The following is a 21507-nucleotide window of genomic DNA, read 5'->3' as shown; positions in this document are numbered from 1 at the left end:
AGCACTATATTTGATTGAACAAGCTAAAGTTAGAAGTTGATTGGCTACCATGCACAGCAGCACCAGATTTTGCACTCTTGATTTTTAGTAAAACAACCCCACAGTAAACATACCACAGAAGGCTCTGGCCTTATGGCTGCACTTACAATGGAGAACAATGGGGAACCAAATGAAAATTGCATCCTTAGTCAAATATTCATGTAACTTTAGTGTATCGTAGAAAGGCATCATATTTTTTTTTTGTATTCTACAAACTTCTCCCTATGTGTACACGGCCACCTCAAGTTTAGTGTGCTAATAAATAGAACTAGAAGGCAGCCAAATGTATTCGAAAGGATGACATCACTTATGTGAGCAGACACACTTATTATGGTAGTACACAAGCTGTTTCATGGAGAACAAGATCTCCTTTTGTCAGAAATGATCTGAGGATAGAATTGTGTCCTTCAAAACATTATTGTGCTGGCAGATGTGTCTGCATAAATAACTGACTTCACAAACTCACTTTCTATGAAGAAACCCCTCTAAGCTATGGAGTCACGATGGCAGGGTGAACAAAACAACCTTTGAAATAAAACCATTTCTAAGAAATATATAATACCCTGATTGGTGTAAACAGAAAATACACAAAAACGAAGTGGAATTGTATTTCTTTTAATTAGATATGGCAGCATTAAAATACCTTTCAAAATATGTATATGATACGTGGACTAAAATAAAGTTTCTATGACATATTAGGAATTTAACTGATTGCCGACCAGCGCACGACGATATAAGTCGGCACAATGGCACGGCTACGCAAATAGGCGTACAGGTACATCCCCTTTAAGACGCGGCATTGTGGGTGCGCACACGCCCGCCGCGTGCTCCATGACCGCGCCCATGGGACTTGCGGACTTGATGTCCACTGGTATCCCGCGAACGTGTCACAGAGCGGCAGAGCGCGGAGATGCCAATGTAAACAAGGCATTTCCCTGTTCTGCCTAGTGACCACAGAGATCTACTGCTCCCTGTCATCAGGAGCAGTGATCGCTGTCGTGTCCTAGGTAGCCCATCCCCCCCACAGTTACAATCACTCCCTAGGACACACTTAACCCCTTGATCGCCCCCTAGTGTTTAACCTCTTCAGTGCCAGTGTCATTTATACAGTAATCAGTGCATTTTTATAGCACTGATCGCTGTATAAATGACAATGGTCCCAAAATAGTGTCAAAAGTGTCCGATGTGTCTGCCATAATGTCGCAGTCACGATAAAAATCACAGATCGCCACCATTACTAATAAAAAAAAGATTAATAATAAAAATGCCATAAATCTATCCCCTATTTTGTAGACGCTATAACTTTTGCGCAAAGCAATCAATATACGTTTATTGCGATTTTTTTACCAAAAATATGTAGAAGAATACAAGTGAGGAAAAAATGTGTTTTTTTATATATTTTTGGGGATATTTATTATAGCAAAAATTAAAAAATATTGCTTTTTTTAAAAAATTGTCACTTTTTTTGTTTACAGCGCAACAAAAAAAACCCGCACAGGTGATCAAATAACACCAAAAGAAAGCTCTATTTGTAAGAAAAAAAAGAATGTCAATTTTGTTTGGGTGCAACGTCGCACGGCTGCGCAATTGTTAGTTATAACGGCACAGTGCCGTATCGCAAAAAGTGCTCTGGTCAGGAAGGGGGTAAATTCTTCCAGGGCTGAAGTGGTTAAATATCAACTTCATCCAAAGTGCTTTTTCCCCCTCTCCCTTTCAGGTGTCTGGTTTTCTTTCCAGATGTTCCTGCCTTCTCCCTTTTTGCTCTAACACTAGGTGGAAGTTTTTTTAACAATCTTCTTTTCTACTGGGAAGCCTTTTACGCAATGCCTAGGCTAGCTTTGTGCACTTCTAAACCCTCTACTCATTTCTGATGACTCCTTGTATACCGTTCTGATGTTTAGATGGATCTGCTACTGTGTATCAGCCTCTGTCATGCTTTATTTTACTCTCAGTACAATGTTTTTATATCCAAGCAGATTTGTGTATTCTCCCCAAGATTAACAATGCTGCCGTACAAAGGTGCCACTGTGCTCCTTCATTCAGAGTGTAGGCACTCCAGTACAGCAGGTGAGTTACTGGCCAGATCACCAGGAAAAAAAACTCAAAACCACTAATGGAGTCGCCACATCTTATGATTGGTAAGCTGCAATATATAAAATGTTTTGGGTTTAATACCACTTTTAATACATAGACAACAAGTGGGTTTAACACTTTGAACGCAAACGGTTTTTTTTTTTTAAATTTGCCAATCTGCCTCCTTATTGGTGAAAGCCCTTCAATTGACTTTTACCTGATATAACCTGACACTAGAGGTGTCTGCAAAGCACCTCCTTGACTCTCCTATGGGTTAAAGTAGAACTATAGGCAAAACTTTTTTTTTTTTTTCATTTTGGATAGAGTAAGGGAGGGTTATAATCACTATCAGATTTTTTATTTTCGCCATCTGTGTCCCATTGCAGAGATTTGTCTTTTAGTCCTATCGTCAAACAGGAAGTGAGGGAAAATCCCTGCAAATTAAGAGAATTTCTTGGGGGCCCCCAGGTCACCAGAACTAGTGTCCCCATTGGAAGATTTTTCCTCTATTACTTTTCTGGGGATAACCCAAAATTCGGGATTTTCGTTTACTTTCACTTTCAATGATAATGGTAAACAGGTCAAATCGAGAGGGTGAATCTCCTTAACCGGGGGCGGGGCACAGGCAGCAATAAAAACTGACAGGTGTTCTAATCCCTCTCCACTCCACTAAAGTTCTGCCTTTAGTTATACTTTAATTAGGCATAAAAACACATGTTCAGGGAAGTACTGCATCGTGCCTGACCATTCTTGGACATCTATTGCGACCTTAAAGTGGAATCCTAGGCTTTTCCAAACTATGTTTAAACCTGTACCCACCCCAATTCTAACTTCCCTGTGAAAGGAAGATGCTTATAATTACGCCCGGGTTCAGTCACGTGATCAGTTCCTAGCGGCCTGTTTCAGGGTAGGAGGATGGACCACAACAATGGATGCATCATAGCAAGCCTAAGGTTGACGTCACTGCACAGGCATTTCAGCCATTGTTGGAGATCTCTCCTCCCCTCTGAAGCCGGCCACTCAGGTGATCATGTGACCATACCAGAGTGCCCTCAGAATTGGTAAGTATACACATCTTCCTTTCACAGGTTAGTTAGAATAGGAGTGGGAGCAGGTATAAGGATGGTTTTAGGGAACACCTGGAATTCCACTTTAAGAGGCCTATTATAAAGGGTAAGTGCCATTCCAGTAGGGTGTTTGGTGGTGAAGTACACAAAGATTTGTATTTTAGCTTACTGTGAATTGTTCAGACTCTGTTTATATGTTAATTTTCTGTCTAAAAATTGATAATCATGTTATTACTTTAAATATTTTTCTTTATATACCATATATGGGTAAGGTCAGTATTATTCCTCCAATTATTTGCAAATCATTTCACTGTATGTGTCCATTGAATGTTTAGTTACCACTTTCAATTCTACATACAAGTACCAATCATCAATCCTCGTATACCTTATTTAAAGGTAGAATTTGTGGCTGCATAAACTTCTCAGTTTAGTTTTTTTTTTTTACCTGACAGTTTCTTTTTACCATATCACTGGCTTCAGGTCTTCAAATTTGCATCAGCACTGGAAATAGACAGGCTTTACAGGGAGGGAGATCATTTTGTATAACAGTATATTTGGTATACATCCAAGATTACTATCTGAATTTCTTGGCCTGCCGACCACCCAATTTACATGGTTGAACTCTCCAAATGAGTTTAATTGAATGATACCAGTGTACATATTCCCATGTATGAGATTTGAGTGGATTTTCCTCAAACTTGGACCTCTGGTTTGGTTCCCTTTTGCAAATGGCAGCTATTTGAACTACACCCTTGTGATAACATAACAAAAAAAGGTTTTGTATTTTTCAATAAAAGAGTCATGGCTCACATAACGGCATAAAAATGTCATTTATTAAAGCACAATTATAATGTATATGCTTTTTCCCAAAAAAAACATTTATTGGCTCTAATAGCTGCAAAAGATGAAAACAATATCTAACACATTTCTGTACTGAATGATAGCAAATAATTGTTCCACAGTCCACACACATACTGTACCATGCAATGTGTTATCTCTTTTAGATATTTATGGGGGTTACTTCCTTATAGAATTTTTTTTTACTATTAAATATATGTTAAGCTCTAATATATGAAACTGGGCTTGAATCGGATTCTCAGATTACCTTATCATTGTGAGAGCCCTACTTTTATCTATGGCAGAGGCTAGGCAGAGAAATTCAGTTTGTTTTAAATGCCATCACTGTATTGAACTGAACAGCGCAGATCAAATCCAGATGTTCAGACATATCTATTTTTCTAATCAGCAGAAGTGATCAAAGGAGGTCCAAGAGGGTGGTGACCCCGATAGTAATCATCAGCCAGCAAGCGGAGAGTTTCACAGTGACAAGGAACAGATGGACGTTTACTTTTAATTCACAAGGTACTGGTTCAGGCCACATTGGCTTGGCAACAGCTAGGCAAGTTATTCATCACAAGTCATTATTTTCACTTCTTTTTTTATGGTTTTCACTCTTAAATATTTGTTTCACTTCTCTTAAATGGATGGACATTAAAGCATTCATTCACCTTGCCTTTTCATTTTTACAGGTAATGATTTATAATCTGATGTAGATTCACCTACTGTAGATAACCTGGATTTTAGCACCAGAGGCTTTGAGGAGAACAGATGTGACTCTAGCTTGCATTCCATTCCAAGGCAGGCATAGGGAGGGCAACTTTTTATAGAGGAGTTGTGGTTGCATAGTGGTATTCCCATTCAAAAAGCCCCCAAAAAACAGGCATTCAGGTGGTGGCGGTATCGGCTCCCAAAGTCCTATAGACCACTACTGTGCTGCTCTGAAAAATTCTCCTCTATGGATCACTTTGCACAGACCAACACAAATGTAAACATGCCTTAAATGTCCTCAATTTGTAGCTGTAAACTGGCTTTTTAGGCACATCTGTTTTACTTTTCAGAAAAGATTTAGTCACTGAAATTCTCCATGGACGGCAATAGTTTCAGTGACTTGCTCTCACAATACAGGATGAATTTGGAAGTATTAAAGGGAAAGTATGGTTTGTATTTAGGAAGCACATATTGTCAGTTATGCCATAAAGTAATATTTGGGGTGTAGCAATATGGAGGATAAGGAATCCATATGCATATGGAGGCAAGTACACCCAAAATGGCCATGGGAGGAAGCGGAAGTTACATCATGACTAATAGGAGGTTCAGTGGGTTAATAGGAGGGGTTTAAGGTACATAAGAAGCATTACCAATCACCAGTAGTTTAGCCTTTGAGGGTGCCCCGGAGGAGGGACGAAATGCATCCGGTGACAGCTACTGGTGACATCATATCCACCCAGTGGAGTGCACACTGATGCGTCACTTCCAGTGCAGCGGTTAGCTTGTATTTTTATTTACAGTGAGTGTAACCAATTTTAAGTGTTTGAAATAATAAATGGAATTACGCTATGTGGATCCCTTCTATTGCTTCATTTTTACATGCATCATGTGAGGAATACATGTCCCTGTCAATTAAAGTGACAGAACACAGGATACAACTACTGAGGAGAACCAGAAGCCCCAGCATAACCAGGATATCTATCCAAAGTGTGCATGACTTATATATATCTAAGAGTCCACAGTGGTCGGTGAGTGAGTTGGATCACTGGAGGGGCGCAAAACATTGAAAACTTGCACCGTATTTAAAGAAACAGAGCATGGCACCACACTTAAAGTAATAGAGCACAGCACCATTAAGAAACTACATTATTATTGTCAGTGCATGCATGAAGATAACATGTGGACATGAACTGATTCTTTTGTACATTATTGATTTGTATATTATCAATTTTTAATGGGTTTTAAGTGTATATATTTATGATGTTTATTGGTTTGATTAGGCAGCGTCTAAATACAGTATTATGTTTATGCCATAAAGTATGCTTTGGTGTTGTATTGCAAACATAATGCCTTCCTGCTGGAATAATATATTGTCCACATTGGGAGTGTATTGTTTTGAGTGGAGAGGGCCAGCAGACCCATACTGATTTGCTATGTGAAGGAGTAGTAAAACACAATCACCATGTATCACTACAAAGCAGGAAACTCAGCTTGCAATGGGCAATTATGTCTGCCTCCAACTATATATAGAATGACAAAATATGAATAGAAGCAAGTTTATTTCAAATATTAAACACACAGTATTATTCAAAGCATGCTTATCTCTTGTACATGCATACCATAAAAAAAAAAAACGTATATACTTCCCTTTAATACTTTTTCATGTCAATTTGTGAGTGAAAGACTTTATAGAAAGTGCAAAGCAAACTGTACATTTTAAAGTGGTGCTATAAAAAAATTTGAACCATTTAATGAAAAGGAAACCAAGCATAGCCCTGGTTAAATTATAGATTTCTTAGCAAACATACTAAACTTTTAATAATTTGGGGTCAATGTTTTGAGGTTCAATCTCATAATTTGTTAGAGTGTAACCAATAAATCTGTATAGGAAATGGAAATGACATGGTACATTTCAAGCTGCTTTTTTGATAAGACAGAGGTAGACAGGCAGATTGGTATACTTTGTGCATTGATGTTGTCAGCACCTTGCAGTCCTGGAAAATTTTGGATGGTTCTTCAATGTAAATGTAACATTCTAAATGTTGAAACTCAGAGCAGCATAAGTTTCAGTCTGCATTTTTCGGTCATAAAGCTTATTTTAGAGAGCAAAATAATTAGGTTTAAACCCTTCATCACCAGATAGGATTGTAATTGGAAGCAGGCTGTTCTAAGCTAGCTATGTTTTGATATTTGGCTTATATATAGATTGAGGCGTTTAAAAGCTTGTTCACTGCTCATTTCCAGCTTTTTATCTGAAATAGGACTGCAGGGTTCCACGGCGACGAACATCACAGGTCCAGCAATGGAAACCACCGCCTAAGGAATTCGCATGGCGAATACTCACTTTAATGGTAGAGATACCTGCCAATTAAAACAAAAGTTACATTAATGATTAACCAAATGTATTCTAAGGAACATATTCAAATGTCTTATGCTAATTTACATTATAAAAATGATCATGAAAAGGCAATTGCTAACACCTAAAGGACTTATATCAGTTTAATTTATATTGGATAAAAACTTAAGCAGTGCTAGCTAAATTGAATTATAAGATAGCAGGATCCGTAGACACTTACCCAACTTCTCAAACATCTTGTGAATGGAAGTTTCATTGGCATCCACCATTACACGTTTTTCATCTAACATTAGCACATTCATTGAGAGCCATTTTGAGGACATCCACAGAGGATGATCTAAATACAAAAAAAAAGGAGTATTAAATGGTGTAAAATAACCAGGATCTATTGTGGACATTTTATACCATTTCATATTTTGGTAAATATTTTAGTATCATTTATGGAGTTGAAATTCTTCTCATTTGCAAAGTATACAAATTGATTTTCTAAAGCAAGCAACTGTTTGGCTAATTTGTTTCAGAAGATACATCTATCACAATCTGCACTGCTTGATGCAAAGGTCTTGTTTCAGTCAATGCGTCAAAACCCCCAAACCGGTTATCTCTGATATTTGTATTTTAATATAATGGCTCATTATTACATGACAGCATGCATGTAAACATGCCAATACCTACCATCTGGGATGAGTGGAGTGGGGGGAATGACAACAGTCCAGCCAGCTTTCTTGAACAAGTCAATCTAGGAACAGAGAAAAGAAACCAGTTTTAGCATGTGTGCTACCAATGGAATCAACTATGTTCTTGCATTTTCAGTTAGTGTAACCTAATGTCTTTGATCTACCTGATGGCAGGGACGATCTGGGTTAGAAAGTACAAGGCCTGGTCCAATAATGTTGAAGGTGGCATCGATATGCATAGGATTTGGGTCCTTAAATGAGATAACGTGCACCTTGTACTCTGGAGCCAGATGCCTGCGCATCCATTCAATTCCAAGGTAATTTGTCACCTAGTAAAAAAAAAAAAAGGATTTATCCACATAGATCATTTCCAGAGCACAAAAACCAGAAAATAAAATGAATGCATAAATTTAACAATTGAAGGGTTCACTTATACTGTGTATACTGTCTTGTTCAGCAAAATCTGCTGTTTTGGTGCAAAAAGGAGGCAGTGCTGAGGTGTAGTTCCCATGTTCCACAATAGAGGACCTGCTTGTCTAGAATGTTGGACAAAAACAAAAAGGCTGCTCCGAAATGTAAAAATTCACATTGCTTTCCAAAGTTTTCTTTGTCTTTGTATTTATATTTTTTATACTTGCTCTGTAAACTGTTAAAAAACAAAGCTAGAATGCAAAAAATAAATAAATCATATTGCTTTATAGAAAAAATATTTTTCTTCGCTAACAGTGTTGAATGACACATAAATACATGGACAAATGGGCAAAACATTTCAAGGTTAAAAAAAAGTTTTTTTAAGCTTGCCTAAAGTTGGTAAAACTGGAGCTGCCTCCTGTTTGCTGCAAGCCCTTCAATTCTACAGTATATTTTTTGCCTTGCTTTCCTAGCACAGATACCAATATTTTTAATCTTTAATTCTGGGTCCTGGGTTTCATGGAATGTAGCCAGGTCAACCCTATTGAGAATGCTAGCTCACATCATTAATTATGCAGGGCCTGTGGCTGATTAAATACTTTCAAGGCTCCATTCACACTGGGTTTAAAAAAACTCCAGTTCCCTTGGCAGAAAAAAAACCTCTCATATAGAGCATTTTTTTGTACAAAGTTTAGATGAGTTTAGGAGAGTTTTGTGTTTATTTCTGCCAGAAAGATCCAATCAGAAACGCGAACCAGAAGTGTTGTTTTCCTGCCTTTAAACGTTGAGCTCAAAATATGCCTGTAATCGTTCTAATATGCATGGACACATAGGATAACATTAAGCTGCTTTTAGCCCAGGTTCACATTGATGCGATTTGGCTACGTGTCAAATTGACGGCTATTGCCGGCATTGGCACCGTACGACACCGACTTTGCGGTGCCGCACCGATTACCAAAAGTAGTTTCTGTACTACTTTTGGTGACTTCGGGTATGATTGCGTTTTTGATGCGTTTTGCGTTTTTGGCGGGTTTTTTTTTTCCAGTCTAAAAAAAACTGTAAAAAAAAAAAATGTTTTGCCAAATTCCATTGAATTCTATTACATGCAAAACGCTGCATTTTGCATGAAAAAAAAGTCCCTGACCCTTTCCAAAAACGCAGAGGTACAAAAAGGCATTGATGTGAACATGTTCCATAGGAACCCATGTTAAAAAATTCCCATGCATTTCTGCAAAATGCAAAATGCATCAAAAAATGCACTAGTGTAATGGAGCCTAAGGCCCCATTCACACTAGCGCGTTTTTTGATGCATTTTGCATTTTGCAGAAATGCACGGGAATTTTTTAACATGGGTTCCTATGGAACATGTTCACATCAATGCTTTTTTGTATCTCCGCGTTTTTGGAAAGGGTCGGGGACTTTTTCTCATGCAAAATGCAGCGTTTTGCATGTAATGGTTTTCAATGGACAAGCATCAAAAACGCAAGTGCACCTTTTTTGCAGCGTTTTTGATGCGTTTTTGGTGCGTTTTTGGTGCGTTTTTGCCGTTTTTTTTTTTTTTTTTTTTTTGTAATTTTTTTGTAAGACTGTAAAAAAAAAAGAAAAAAAAAAAAAAACGCAAAACGCAAATCGCGGCAAAAACGCGGCAAAAACACCGCTAAAACGCGGCAAAAACGCGGCTCAAAAACGCGGCAAGCATGAAAAAAAAACCTCCAAAAACGCTCAAAAGCAACATGCATAGGTGTGAATCGAGCCTAAGGCCCCATTCACACTAGCGCGTTTTTTGATGCATTTTGCATTTTGCAGAAATGCATGGAAATTTTTTAACATGGGTTCCTATGGAACATGTTCACATCAATGCTTTTTTGTTTCTTTGCGTTTTTGGAAAGGGTCGGGGACTTTTTCTCATGCAAAATGCAGCGTTTTGCATGTAATGGTTTTCAATGGACAAGCATCAAAAACGCAAGTGCACCTTTTTGCAACGTCTTTGATGCGTTTTTGATGCGTTTTTGGTGCGTTTTTGCCGTTTTTTTTTTTTTTTTTTATTTTGTAATTTTTTTGTAAGACTGTAAAAAAAATGAAAAAAAAAAAAAAAAAAAAAAAAACGCAAATCGCGGCAAAATCACGGCAAAAACGCGGCAAAAACGCGGCTCAAAAACGCGGCAAGCATGAAAAAAAAACCTCCAAAAACGCTCAAAAGCAACATGCATAGGTGTGAATCGAGCCTAAGGCTAGATTCACACCTACACAGTTTTAGTGCTTTTTGCATTTTGCAGATTTGCACTACAGTCCATTTAACATGGTTTCCTGTGGAACACGTTCTGTAGTACAAATCTGCAAAATGCAAAAAGCACTAAAAATGCATAGGTGTGAATCCAGCCTTAGGCTGGATTCACACCTATGCATGTTGCTTTTGAGTGTTTTTGGAGGTTTTTTTTTCATGCTTGCCACGTTTTTGAGCAGCGTTTTTGCGGCGTTTTTTTGGCGTTTTTGCCGCGATTTGCGTTTTGCGTTTTTTTTTTTTTTTTTTACAGTTTTTTTTTACAGTCTAAAAAAAAATGTAAAAAAAATTAAAAAAAAGAAAAAAAAAAACGGCAAAAACGCATCAAAAACGCATCAAAAACGCTGCAAAAACGCTGCAAAAACGGTGCACTTGCGTTTTTCATGCTTGTCCATTGAATTCTATTACATGCAAAACGCTGCATTTTGCATGAAAAAAAGTCCCTGACCCTTTCCAAAAATGCAGAGAAACAAAAAGGCATTGATGTGAACCCATGTTAAAAAATTCCCATGCATTTACATAGTTACATAGTTACATAGTTACATAGTTAGTAAGGTTGAATAAAGACACCAGTCCATCCAGTTCAACCTGAGTGAGTGTGTGTCTACAACCCTGACCCTTGTACCTAACCCTGTACATCGCACACTCACATCAGTCCCTACTCTCAATCCAAGGTCCCCATTCATATACTAGGGCCAATTTTAGACAGAAGCCAATTAACCTACCAGCATGTCTTTGGAGTGTGGGAGGAAACCGTAGTACCCGGAGGAAACCCACGCAGGCACAGGGAGAACATGCAAACTCCAGGCAGGTAGTGTCGTGGTTGGGATTCAAACCAGTGACCCTTTTTACTGCTAGGCGAGAGTGCTAACCACTACACCACTGTGCCGCCACATTTCTGCAAAATGCAAAATGCATCAAAAAACGCGCTAGTGTGAATGGAGCCTTAGGGCTGATTCACACCCATGCATTTTTAGTGCTTTTTTGCATTTTGCAGATTTGCACTACAGAACATGTTCCATAGGAATCCATGTTAAATGGACTGCAGTGCAAATCTGAAAAATACAAAAAGCTGAATGAATCCAGTTAGCCATAGAACCAGCAGAGATTTGATGTTTTATTAAATTATTAAAGGGAACTTTGACTGTGGTTAGTTTATTTTGAAATGTTATTTTAAGCTTACGAACTTTGTAAATTGATATTCTACAGAGTATTCTGGGTTGTTTTAAAAAAGCCCACCACTGTCACAGTTTGCATATTAGAGGTGCATTTTACATTTTTCAATACACATTTTTGATCCATTGAAGTCTATGGAACCAGAAAACGTCCCTGGCCCTTTCCATAAAATGCACAGATGTGAACATGACTCATAGGAAACCATGTTAAATGGACTGTAGTGTGTTTCTGGAAAACTGAAAAAGCACTAAAAAAAATGCATAGGTGTGAACGAGGACCTAATGTGTGTTCACAAGATGTGTAATTGACAGCAAAATAGCAACCTCAGCTTGTAAAACGTGAAAATGGCCTACAGCCTCACTTGCTGGTAGTGGTAAATTTTATATATAACAATAATTCCTAATTCCCTGGCTAAAAATATTTGCTTACATTTTTTTCTTAGTCCTGTACACAAGAAATAAAGAAAATGTAACAAAATGAGGCGCCAATCTTGTTGCTGTTAAGTGGAGGCTGTATAAAATGTACTGGATCCAGGGGTGCTCTTTAGAAGCCATTGCACCCAAGATGATGTCAGCATGTTGAAGGCAGTAAAATAAAAGGCAATTAAACAGAAAGCATGACAATGGCTGGCAGTCAGAGCCACCTACCTGGCTTCTTTGTGCAAAGATGTCTCTTCCGGCTCTCATGAAGTCAGCAGCATCAAAACAGGGCTCATGTTCTGTAGTAACAAATTTTCCCTGAGCAGCAAGTTTATGTCGGTCTTCAACAGTACGAATAGGATATTCCTGAAAGGCAGACATTAGGAGAAGTCAACATCCAGCCTTGGGTATAAGTGCAGATCCTGACCTTTCCAGTGTTTCCCATGCTGTATTCACCCCTCACATACAACATGTGCTATACACACAATAATCCACACAGCCTAGTGATGTCAGAGGTACACAGATATATTACACAAGAGTTTAAAAAATTATGTTTGAGGTCCATAATCAACCATTATTGAAATTCAACTTATCCGCACCCAGGTACATTAAGCCAAAAAAGACACAAACAAAAACACTATACAAAATGTACATTTTCTTATAGCTCGAGCTGCTTAGACTTGTAAGTATGGTATATTAAATATATATCTAGCTATGTCATTGAATATATGTTTAGCTAATCTGTAGCCCTGGAATAGTTGCCAATATAAAAATGAATATCCTAAACCAAAATCATTTTGTGTATACAGCCAAAGTCAACCTTTACTTAAAACAATCTTCCCACAATTACCGTATATAGAATGTCTCATATTTAAAGAAAATATAATAAAGAAATAAAAAATACAATTTCTTAAACAAAATCCATAAATCCACTTTTGGACTTTAAAATATTGCATTTATTATATTTTATTAAAAAAAATTGACACCTCCTATATAATTGTGGGAAGATTGCTTTATTAAACACTCCCTTTGTTTGCATTTGTACTGGCTTTTTAATTTTGGGTTAGCTGCTATAGAGGTTATATAATTTTATATATATATATATATATATATATATATATATATATATATATATATATATATATGTAGTCTATGCCCAACTTTTTAAATCACGATTGAGAATTGGTGAAAACTTTGTGTTGCCTCTCCCTGTGCCCAGCACTGCATCACTCTGACTGAATAGCTTAGAGTCGTCCAGTTTAGGGATGATCTGTCAAAGAGCCACACACATGGCTTTAATATATTTAAAAAAATGAAAGCAAATCCCATTTTGCACATAAAAGGTTTTTTAAATTTTCATACTGGTTGTGTTATTACGATTACTTTTAAGTTTTTTAATTCGGCTGTTATTGGGCTTAAACTCAATATGCTATATAGCCAAGACTCCTGAAATACAAATTGCCATACTGTTTTTGAAAGCCTAAAATTAGGTGACTTCCTAGCTGCTATTTCTTTTCAGGTATTAATCATACGTTGTAGATCACGTAAAAAAATATTTCATCTCAAAACCACAGAAATAATAAATTAACTAGATGGTGATTACATGTAGCAGTTGAGGTCATGTGCAATGTGGTAATGATAGGTTATGGCTCACACTAAATTGCACCACAGCGTCCTCTGTTGGAGGAAATACAGGTATTGTACTGTAGTTCTGTGCCTCTGGTTTACTATATAGAACAGGATGTCTACCATAGGATAAAGGGTGGGATAGGGAAACGTTTCCTGTATTTCTGATTTCAGCCTGGATTTTAGACATTAGCAAGAGCGTCATAATGCCTATTCAATTTAGACAGACTAAGATTTTTTTGGGCTACTTAATATTTGCTGTTACTTTTTTATTTATTTATTATTATTATTATTATTATTAGTAGTAGTATTATTAGTATTATTATAATACAGGTTTTATACAGCTCCTTTATAATATAGAGCTATAATTTTTTTGTATTACAACAGCTGAAAGTAATTTTTGTATTTTAGATATTTTAGTGTTATCCTAAAATATGATTCTATTTGCTATGAAAGTCTCAGTCAAGCTATGAGTCACCTAGGGATTTCGAGATGGATGCCATAATGATGTCACCTCCTACTATTGTTTTCTTGTAGACAGTAAACTAACGTAGAAAATCAGACTTATTGGGAATGTCTGGGGCGATAAAAAATAGAAAACTGTCATGCACAGGAGTTGATTTAAGTCTAAAAAAAAAAAAAAAAAAAAAAGAAAAACTTTTCAATGCAAACATTACATGAACTGCACCTCATGGGGTGACCAGATTATGTGTAAGAATGGGAATATATATTTTTGATTAGGACGACCGTTTCTGGTGGCTGCAATGGTTCCATGATATGTGAAGTTTAATGGCGAATGGTGATAAAAAAGCAGATTATATATAAATTACTACTAAATACTTTGTATTGAGCCATTTTATATGGGTGTTGTAAATTGTTGTGCTTATAAATTTCAAGATATTTGCTCAAGGTATCTATAAAATGTTACTAATCTCATAATATCACCCTCATTGTTCCCTGTAGAATGGACTCTTAGTACAGCGTATATTCAAATATTTTAATTTCCAGTATATCTTCTTCTGATTGGCCATTAATGAAATTAACTTTCCTGGGCAAAGAATATAGACCTTCAGTATGCATTGCTTTAAATAAAGTATATGGTTACATACAAAGTAATATGAGCTCATGTGAAATGATAATGGTGTTGTGACCATGTTTGTACACAGACATATACAACACATGCGGTATAAACACAGGTTGCACAGGACACAGTATAGCAGCACACACAAAACACACCTGCCATCATGCTGCAGAGAGGAGCCAGGGCCCTGCAAGAAGCCGCGGCTTGTGCTCTTCAGCACCCTCTGGTGGTTGGGGAGTGCAGAGAGCTACACACTGCCAGCATCTCCTCTCCTTTTCTCCCCTTTTTTCAGTCCTGCCACCAAGGATACATGAGAGATAGTGCCAATAGAGGAATAAAAGCTGGAAAATGTAGCATGTTAGCCCTTTCTAGGTCTACAATTTCAGCACAATGTAAAAAAAAAATTATGAAAATATGTATCTTGCTGTTAGAAATAGATCCTATTCTCACCTCTGCCCCAAGAGCATTCTTTTTCTTAGTTCTATATAAAGGATATGTCCACTAGGAGCTGATAATACAGTACTGGGTGGATAATAGCTACTTGAAGCACCCAAAAGCTTCTTAGATCTTACCCATACTCCGAGGTGAGATTGCCCAGGCTCCACTTCCTATTTGCTGAGGCCATCAAGAACATGTGGTTTTGGACCAACTAAGGCACGTAATCACACTTTCTCTGCTGGATTTTCCCCAAGCTGGCCATGCAGGCATAGATTTCTAATAGGAATCTAAGAGACTCTTCCATCCATGCTAAACAGTGTGCATAGTGGAATCTTCCCTGCCACTCATTTTATTCATACAGGTGCAGCTCCCATGGCTGTCTGAAAGCCTGAACCAGTCAGATGCAGTAACTGTTCAGCCAACAATTTTCCACCGGGCTCTTTCAATTTTTCAATTCAAAGTTTGTCAAGCTGGATGGCTTTGACAGGGCTACCCATGGCTGAAATTTCAGCAAAATCAGCAGGATTTGGCCTAATTCCTCTTGCTCATCTATACGACTGTCATAGGCGTGCGCACAGGGTGTGCCAGGTGTGCCTGGGCACACCCTAATCGCTTTGTGTGGTGCACATTCCCCCCTGTTTAGACCACTGATATTTCATCCCCCCAAAAAATGTTACAAAATAAAATAATTTAAAAAATAATCTAATAAAACTACTGACACTGTCCACTGCCCTACTGACACCATCAGTACATATACACATGCATATGTATTTGAGCTTTGGGGTGCACACCCTAATGCAAGAGGCTGCGCACACCTATGACGACTGTTCATGGCTTGGCACCCTATTATCTCTCTGAACGTCAATTTATCAATTTATTTCCCCCCCTCATAACCCCCGCTCGTCAAATTGTGGTCTTCTGTGTGTCCCCTCTACTCACCTACACTCGATGGGAGACAGAGCCTTCTGCTATGCTCCAAAACTCTGCAATTCACTTCCAAAAAACATCAGAGAGTCATCTCTAAACTAATTCAAATCAAATCTAAAAATGTTTTTCTTTAGACAAGCTTTCACTTAATTGTCCCTTTTTCCTTTATGTTATCCTGTGTATTACTTGTGTTTCCTTGTAAAGCACTTTGAGAAGCTACCTTTAAAAGACACTATATAAAATAAAGTTTATTATTAATATTATTATTATTATCATCATTCAGACCATGTATGGTCAGCTTCATGAATTGGTAGTATCAGACCATGATTACATCCAAGCAGTATGTTTTTTTTTTTAGAGGTGGTGGTAGTAATTATGGTGAACTGCCAGGAACTTAAAGTGGAGCTTCACCCAGAAAGGGAAGCTCCGCTTGTTCGGACCTCCCCTTCACCCCCTCCACTGCCACATTTGGTAATTTTTGGATTGTAGGGGGAGCGGGTACCTGGTTTTGACAGGTACCCACTCCCACTTCCGGGTATGATCACTGCATGGCAATCTATGACCTTTCTCGACCCTCCTCCTTCCCCCCGCGGCCTTTTGGGACACACAGATGTCCCAGAAGACGGCGCGACTCATGCATGCACAGTAGGAAACAGGCTGCAAGGCTTCACTTCCCGTTTCCCTTACTATAGATGCCATTGCCTGCACCCGAAGCGGATTGATGAATCGGCTAGATGTGCCGACATCGCGGGATCCCTGGACAGGTAAGTGTCCTTGTATTAAAAGTCAGCAGCTACAGTATTTGTAGCTGCTGACTTAATTTTTTTTTTTTTTTACAGACTGGAAGAAGAGCTAATTGCTGATAACCCAGACAGATCTCAGAATACAGTAAAACCTCAGATTGTGAGTAATGCGGTTTACGAGCGTTTTGCAATATGAGCCGTTTTCTATAAAAATCCTGACGCAATTTGCAAGCGTTGTCTCACAAGACGAGCAGGATTCAAGCCTCTGGGATGTGCAGTACCGCATGTGGCCAGAGGTGGGGGGCGCTGGAGACGCTTGAAGACCACTCGAAGACACTTAAAGACACTTGGTTCCTGAGTGTCTCCGGCCCCAACCCCCCTCTGGCCACATGCAGTACTGCATACACTAGCAGTGACACTGGAACAAATTATATGAGTTTCCATTAATTCCTATAGGGAAACTTGCTTTGATATACAAGTGCTTTGGATTACAAGCATGCTTCTGGAACGGATTATGCTCATAATCCAAGGTACTACTACTGTAAAGCAGAGTATTTGATTTGCAGCTTCCCCCCCCAGTAGTGACTTATCAGCTTTGCATAGACTGTGCCTTTTCACGCTTTGTAACCATGTACTGTATAGAGATACTTTTCTGTTGACTCATCTAAATATATCCTCTATGTTACAGTATGATGCTACATTTAGAAGCCCTGGAGAAGAAGAAAAAGATTTGGGGATGCATATTTCTGAACTCATTCTTATTTCCATAGCCACTGAAGGTATCACTTTGACAATACGTTCCCTTTATTCCTGGCTAATAGAATACATCACTTTTTTCTCTTTCTGAATCTTTCAACTTCTAATGTGCATTCTGTATTTCTTTGCAATGCTCTAACTGAATCAGGACAATATTTTCTGGTTCTATTTGTTTTATAATGTAAGATTTTAGAACATATACATTTAAAAAAATCCAGAGAATGTACCTGGTCATAGAGCTCGTCAGCCATTGTTGGTTTAGGTGCTGTGGTCCACTTTGCCCCACGACGGAAATAATCCTTAATTAAGGGACGGTAGGCCCTGTATTCAAAGAAGCGGGACCTCCATGCCATGGGAGCTTCAATGATCTCATTACCAACAACCAGCAGGATGTCTCTAGGCATAGCAGCATACAGACCTGCAATAGAATAAAATCACATTTCATCATCATTATAGATTTGTGTTACCAACATAATTTAGAGTTAGATTTATCTAGATATATTTTTGGAACCAAAAGGTCAGACCCTCTTCATGCATATACACTATTATTGTATATTGATCCAGTATATTGATCCAGTATTAAATCTGTCTTCAGATGTTATCTATACACCTGTATGTGGCACGATTGAACCCAGCACTGAAAAATTCTACTTAGTTCTATTATAAGGGGACTGGCAAACTGTGTTTGCCATAATGAACGCTGTGTGTACTGTGCTGGCAGATCTCATTACGAGTTATAAACTAGTTATGAACACTGTCTATCTTAAGATTAAAGATTTAGAAGCTGGGCTTCTCTATTATATATTAATGAGTGGCAACTCAGCCAGTCCCTAGTATGTTTTTAGATTTTGTACTGGATATTTAAGAATAGTGAGAATATAATTATCAATCAAACATTAGGTTTCACATAAATACAAAGTTAGTATATGAAACACAAGCACTCTTTTACTAAAGGTAAACAATAGGCATATTTAACCTCACAACTGTTTAAGAGCATTGTAAAGCACTGCGTAAACTGTTGGCGCTATATAAATCGTGTATAATAATAATAATGAGCCCACACAAAAGCAGATAATGGCCATCTTTCCAGCCAAAGGTGGGCAGCAAAAATATATGAGCCTCCTATCAAAAAGGCACAAGTGTATTGCCCTGTACACACGGTTGGACATTGATCGGACATTCCGACAACAAAATCCATGGATTTTTTCCGACGGATGTTGGCTCAAACTTGTCTTGCATACACACAGTCACACAATGTTGTCGGAAAATCTGATTGTTCTGAATGCGGTGACGTAAAACACGTATGTCGAGACTATAAACGGGGCAGTAGCCAATAGCTTTTGTCTCTTAATTTATTCCGAGCATGCATGGCATTTTGTGCGTCGGATTTTTGTACACACCATCGGAATTTAACTGATCGGATTTTGTTGTCGGAAAATTTTATAGCCTGCTCTCAAACCTTGTGTGTCGGAAATTCAGAGGGAAAAAGTCCGATGGAGCCCACACATGGTCGGAATTTCCAACAACACAATCCGATCGCACTTTTTCCGTTGGAAAATCCGACCGTGTGTACAGGGCATAAGAGGACCACATCTTTCAAAAATTATAGGAGGCATGGGAAGGAATACATGTAGCTATAAGAGGGACCCAACCCCACAGGAGAGGGTCAGTGAGAACCCTGTGACGTGCAGGGAACAAATGTGAAACATAGTATAGACAGAGGGTGTGCCCAAACTGGTGTGCCCAGAATCTGGTGCAGCTGTGTATAGTAACCAATGAGCTTCTAGGTTGGGTTCACATTATTGCAATATCAAACATTGCATATGATTCGCACCACATTTCTGTGCAAATCACATGCGATGTCTGTGCGATGCAAATTCAGCCATACAGATTGTATGGCTGAATTCCCATTTCATTTGGACCAAAATGGTGCAGGACCTTTTTTTTGGTCTGCACTGGAATTGGATTACATGGGTTCTCACACCTATGCAATCCGATTCCTGCACCATTGCACAGTTCCTACTGCGGGCTGGTAACCAATCTGGGCGTGTAATTAACTTTGTAATGACACCCGCAGTGGTTTCGCATAGGGCAGTGTGAACTGCTTGCGAGAGACATGCGATGCGGGAACCCGCACTGGAATCGCGCTGGTTCCCGCATCGCATATGTTTGAACCTAGCCTAATTGTCAAAGTTCAATTGAACAAGCTGAATTAGATGCTGATTGGTTACTATGCAAATCTGCACCAGATTCTGTGTGCACTAGTTTTAATAAATCCCCCCATAGAGTCCAGGTGAAAAAAAGAAAAGAAACCAGAAGAAAAAGCAGAAAAATAGTAGAGGTGAAGGGATCGGGGTAATTGGTTGGAGCCCGGGCCAGGGTCAATCTCCTGCCCATGGGATGGACCCCTAAATGATAGCTAGATACCGGTTAGAGTAACCACAATGGGTGAGTCCTTAGCCTCACTTTGCGACACTCATAATAAACTTGTTCAGAAATGCTTGCAGTCTTCCGTGACACCTTCTCCTAACATCTAATATGTAATGAAATGTTTTTTTTTTTCTTTAGGTATGCTGTGTGGATGGCAACATGACAAACATAGTTGGGTTTTCTGAAATTTAACAGCAAAAGGTGGAAATACACTTTAAGTGGTCACAAAAGTCTACTATTTTTTCAGCGTCCTTTAGATGATTTAACATTGTCCAGTAAAAACACAAAATTTTTCTCGGAACACTTTGACAGTGTAATACGGCAATATCACGAGCACTCAAGAATGTTTCAGGGTGTATCTGGTCACCTGCCAGAGGAGTGGTTAATCTGACCCATCTATGTTACGTCAGGAAGTAGACATTCCCTCAATGGTTAGCGTAAGCCCACGCATTTTGTGGAACTGGTTATTATGGTTGAAAGCCATTTGCTGCTATGACAACACACACACACTGGCATGAGAATCCCAGCAACAAAGCTTCTAGTCATGAGCTCGGAGTGGATTGTTTAATGAATGTCCTTTTCATATGCTCGCCTGTGGGAATACAAGTGCCCCTTACTGTTCTTTTGCCACCTCAACAAGGTCTGACCAATATGCTCCGGGGCTTGCCTAGGCTAAAATTAACTGGCATGCTTCAAAACAAAATACAACGCCAGCTTATATCATTTAACCTGATTAAAAGTTACCAGTACAAACTTTCCAGGATTTTTACAGCATGAGGGACGTTACACAAAGACGTATCAGCCTCCTGTGATTTTCCCATGCTAGAGAAAAAGATTAGTCACTTTTATTTGGACAAAGCTGACCTCTTCTGAGTAAGCTGTGCATAACACAAAGCAAAGTCCGAAAGCAGGTCCTTCATTAAAATGTGACAGTTTAACCACTTACAGACCGGAAGATTTTCCCCCTTAATGACCAGGCCATTTCTTGCGATACGGCACTGTGTCGATTTAACCCTTTCATGACTAAGCCTATTTTTGAAATTTGGTGTTTACAAGTTAAAATCCATATTTTTTGCTAGAAAATTACTTAGAACCCCCAAACATTATATATATTTTTTAGCAGAGAATCTAGAGAATAAAAAGGAGATTGTTGCAATATTTTATATCACACGGTATTTGTGCACCGGTGTTTTAAACGCAAATTTTTGGAAAAGGGACACTTCCACGAATTTTAAAAAATCCAAACAGTAAAGTTACCCCAATTTTTTTGTATAATGTGAAAGATGATGTTACGCCGAGTAAATAGATACCAAACATGTCATGCTTTATAATTGCACGCACTCGTAGAATGGCGACAAACTATGGTAGCTATGAATTTCCATAGGCGACGCTTTAAATTTTTTTTTACAGTTACCAGGTTAGAGTTACAGAGGAGGTATAGGGCTAGAATTATTGCTCT

The 21507-nt window shown here is 38.4% G+C and overlaps 1 protein-coding gene across 1 annotated transcript in view; it reads right to left on the bottom strand.

Moving 5' to 3' along the window:
- Positions 1-3985: 3985 nt before the first annotated feature.
- GATM (glycine amidinotransferase) overlaps positions 3986-21507 on the bottom strand; it is a 32295-nt gene continuing 14773 nt past the window's right edge. Inside the window, exons 4-9 of the mRNA XM_073618597.1 lie at positions 17846-18036; positions 12276-12413; positions 7925-8089; positions 7759-7822; positions 7304-7420; positions 3986-7088 (exon numbers count right to left, since the gene is read on the bottom strand). Coding sequence (XP_073474698.1) covers positions 6976-7088; positions 7304-7420; positions 7759-7822; positions 7925-8089; positions 12276-12413; positions 17846-18036 — 788 coding nt within the window. The 3' untranslated portion in view covers positions 3986-6975. The remainder of the gene's footprint in view (positions 7089-7303; positions 7421-7758; positions 7823-7924; positions 8090-12275; positions 12414-17845; positions 18037-21507) is intronic.

Source organism: Aquarana catesbeiana, linkage group LG03 (assembly GCF_042186555.1).
Source record: "Aquarana catesbeiana isolate 2022-GZ linkage group LG03, ASM4218655v1, whole genome shotgun sequence".
NCBI lineage: Eukaryota > Metazoa > Chordata > Amphibia > Anura > Ranidae > Aquarana > Aquarana catesbeiana.
This window is presented reverse-complemented; position numbering and strand designations above follow the sequence as displayed.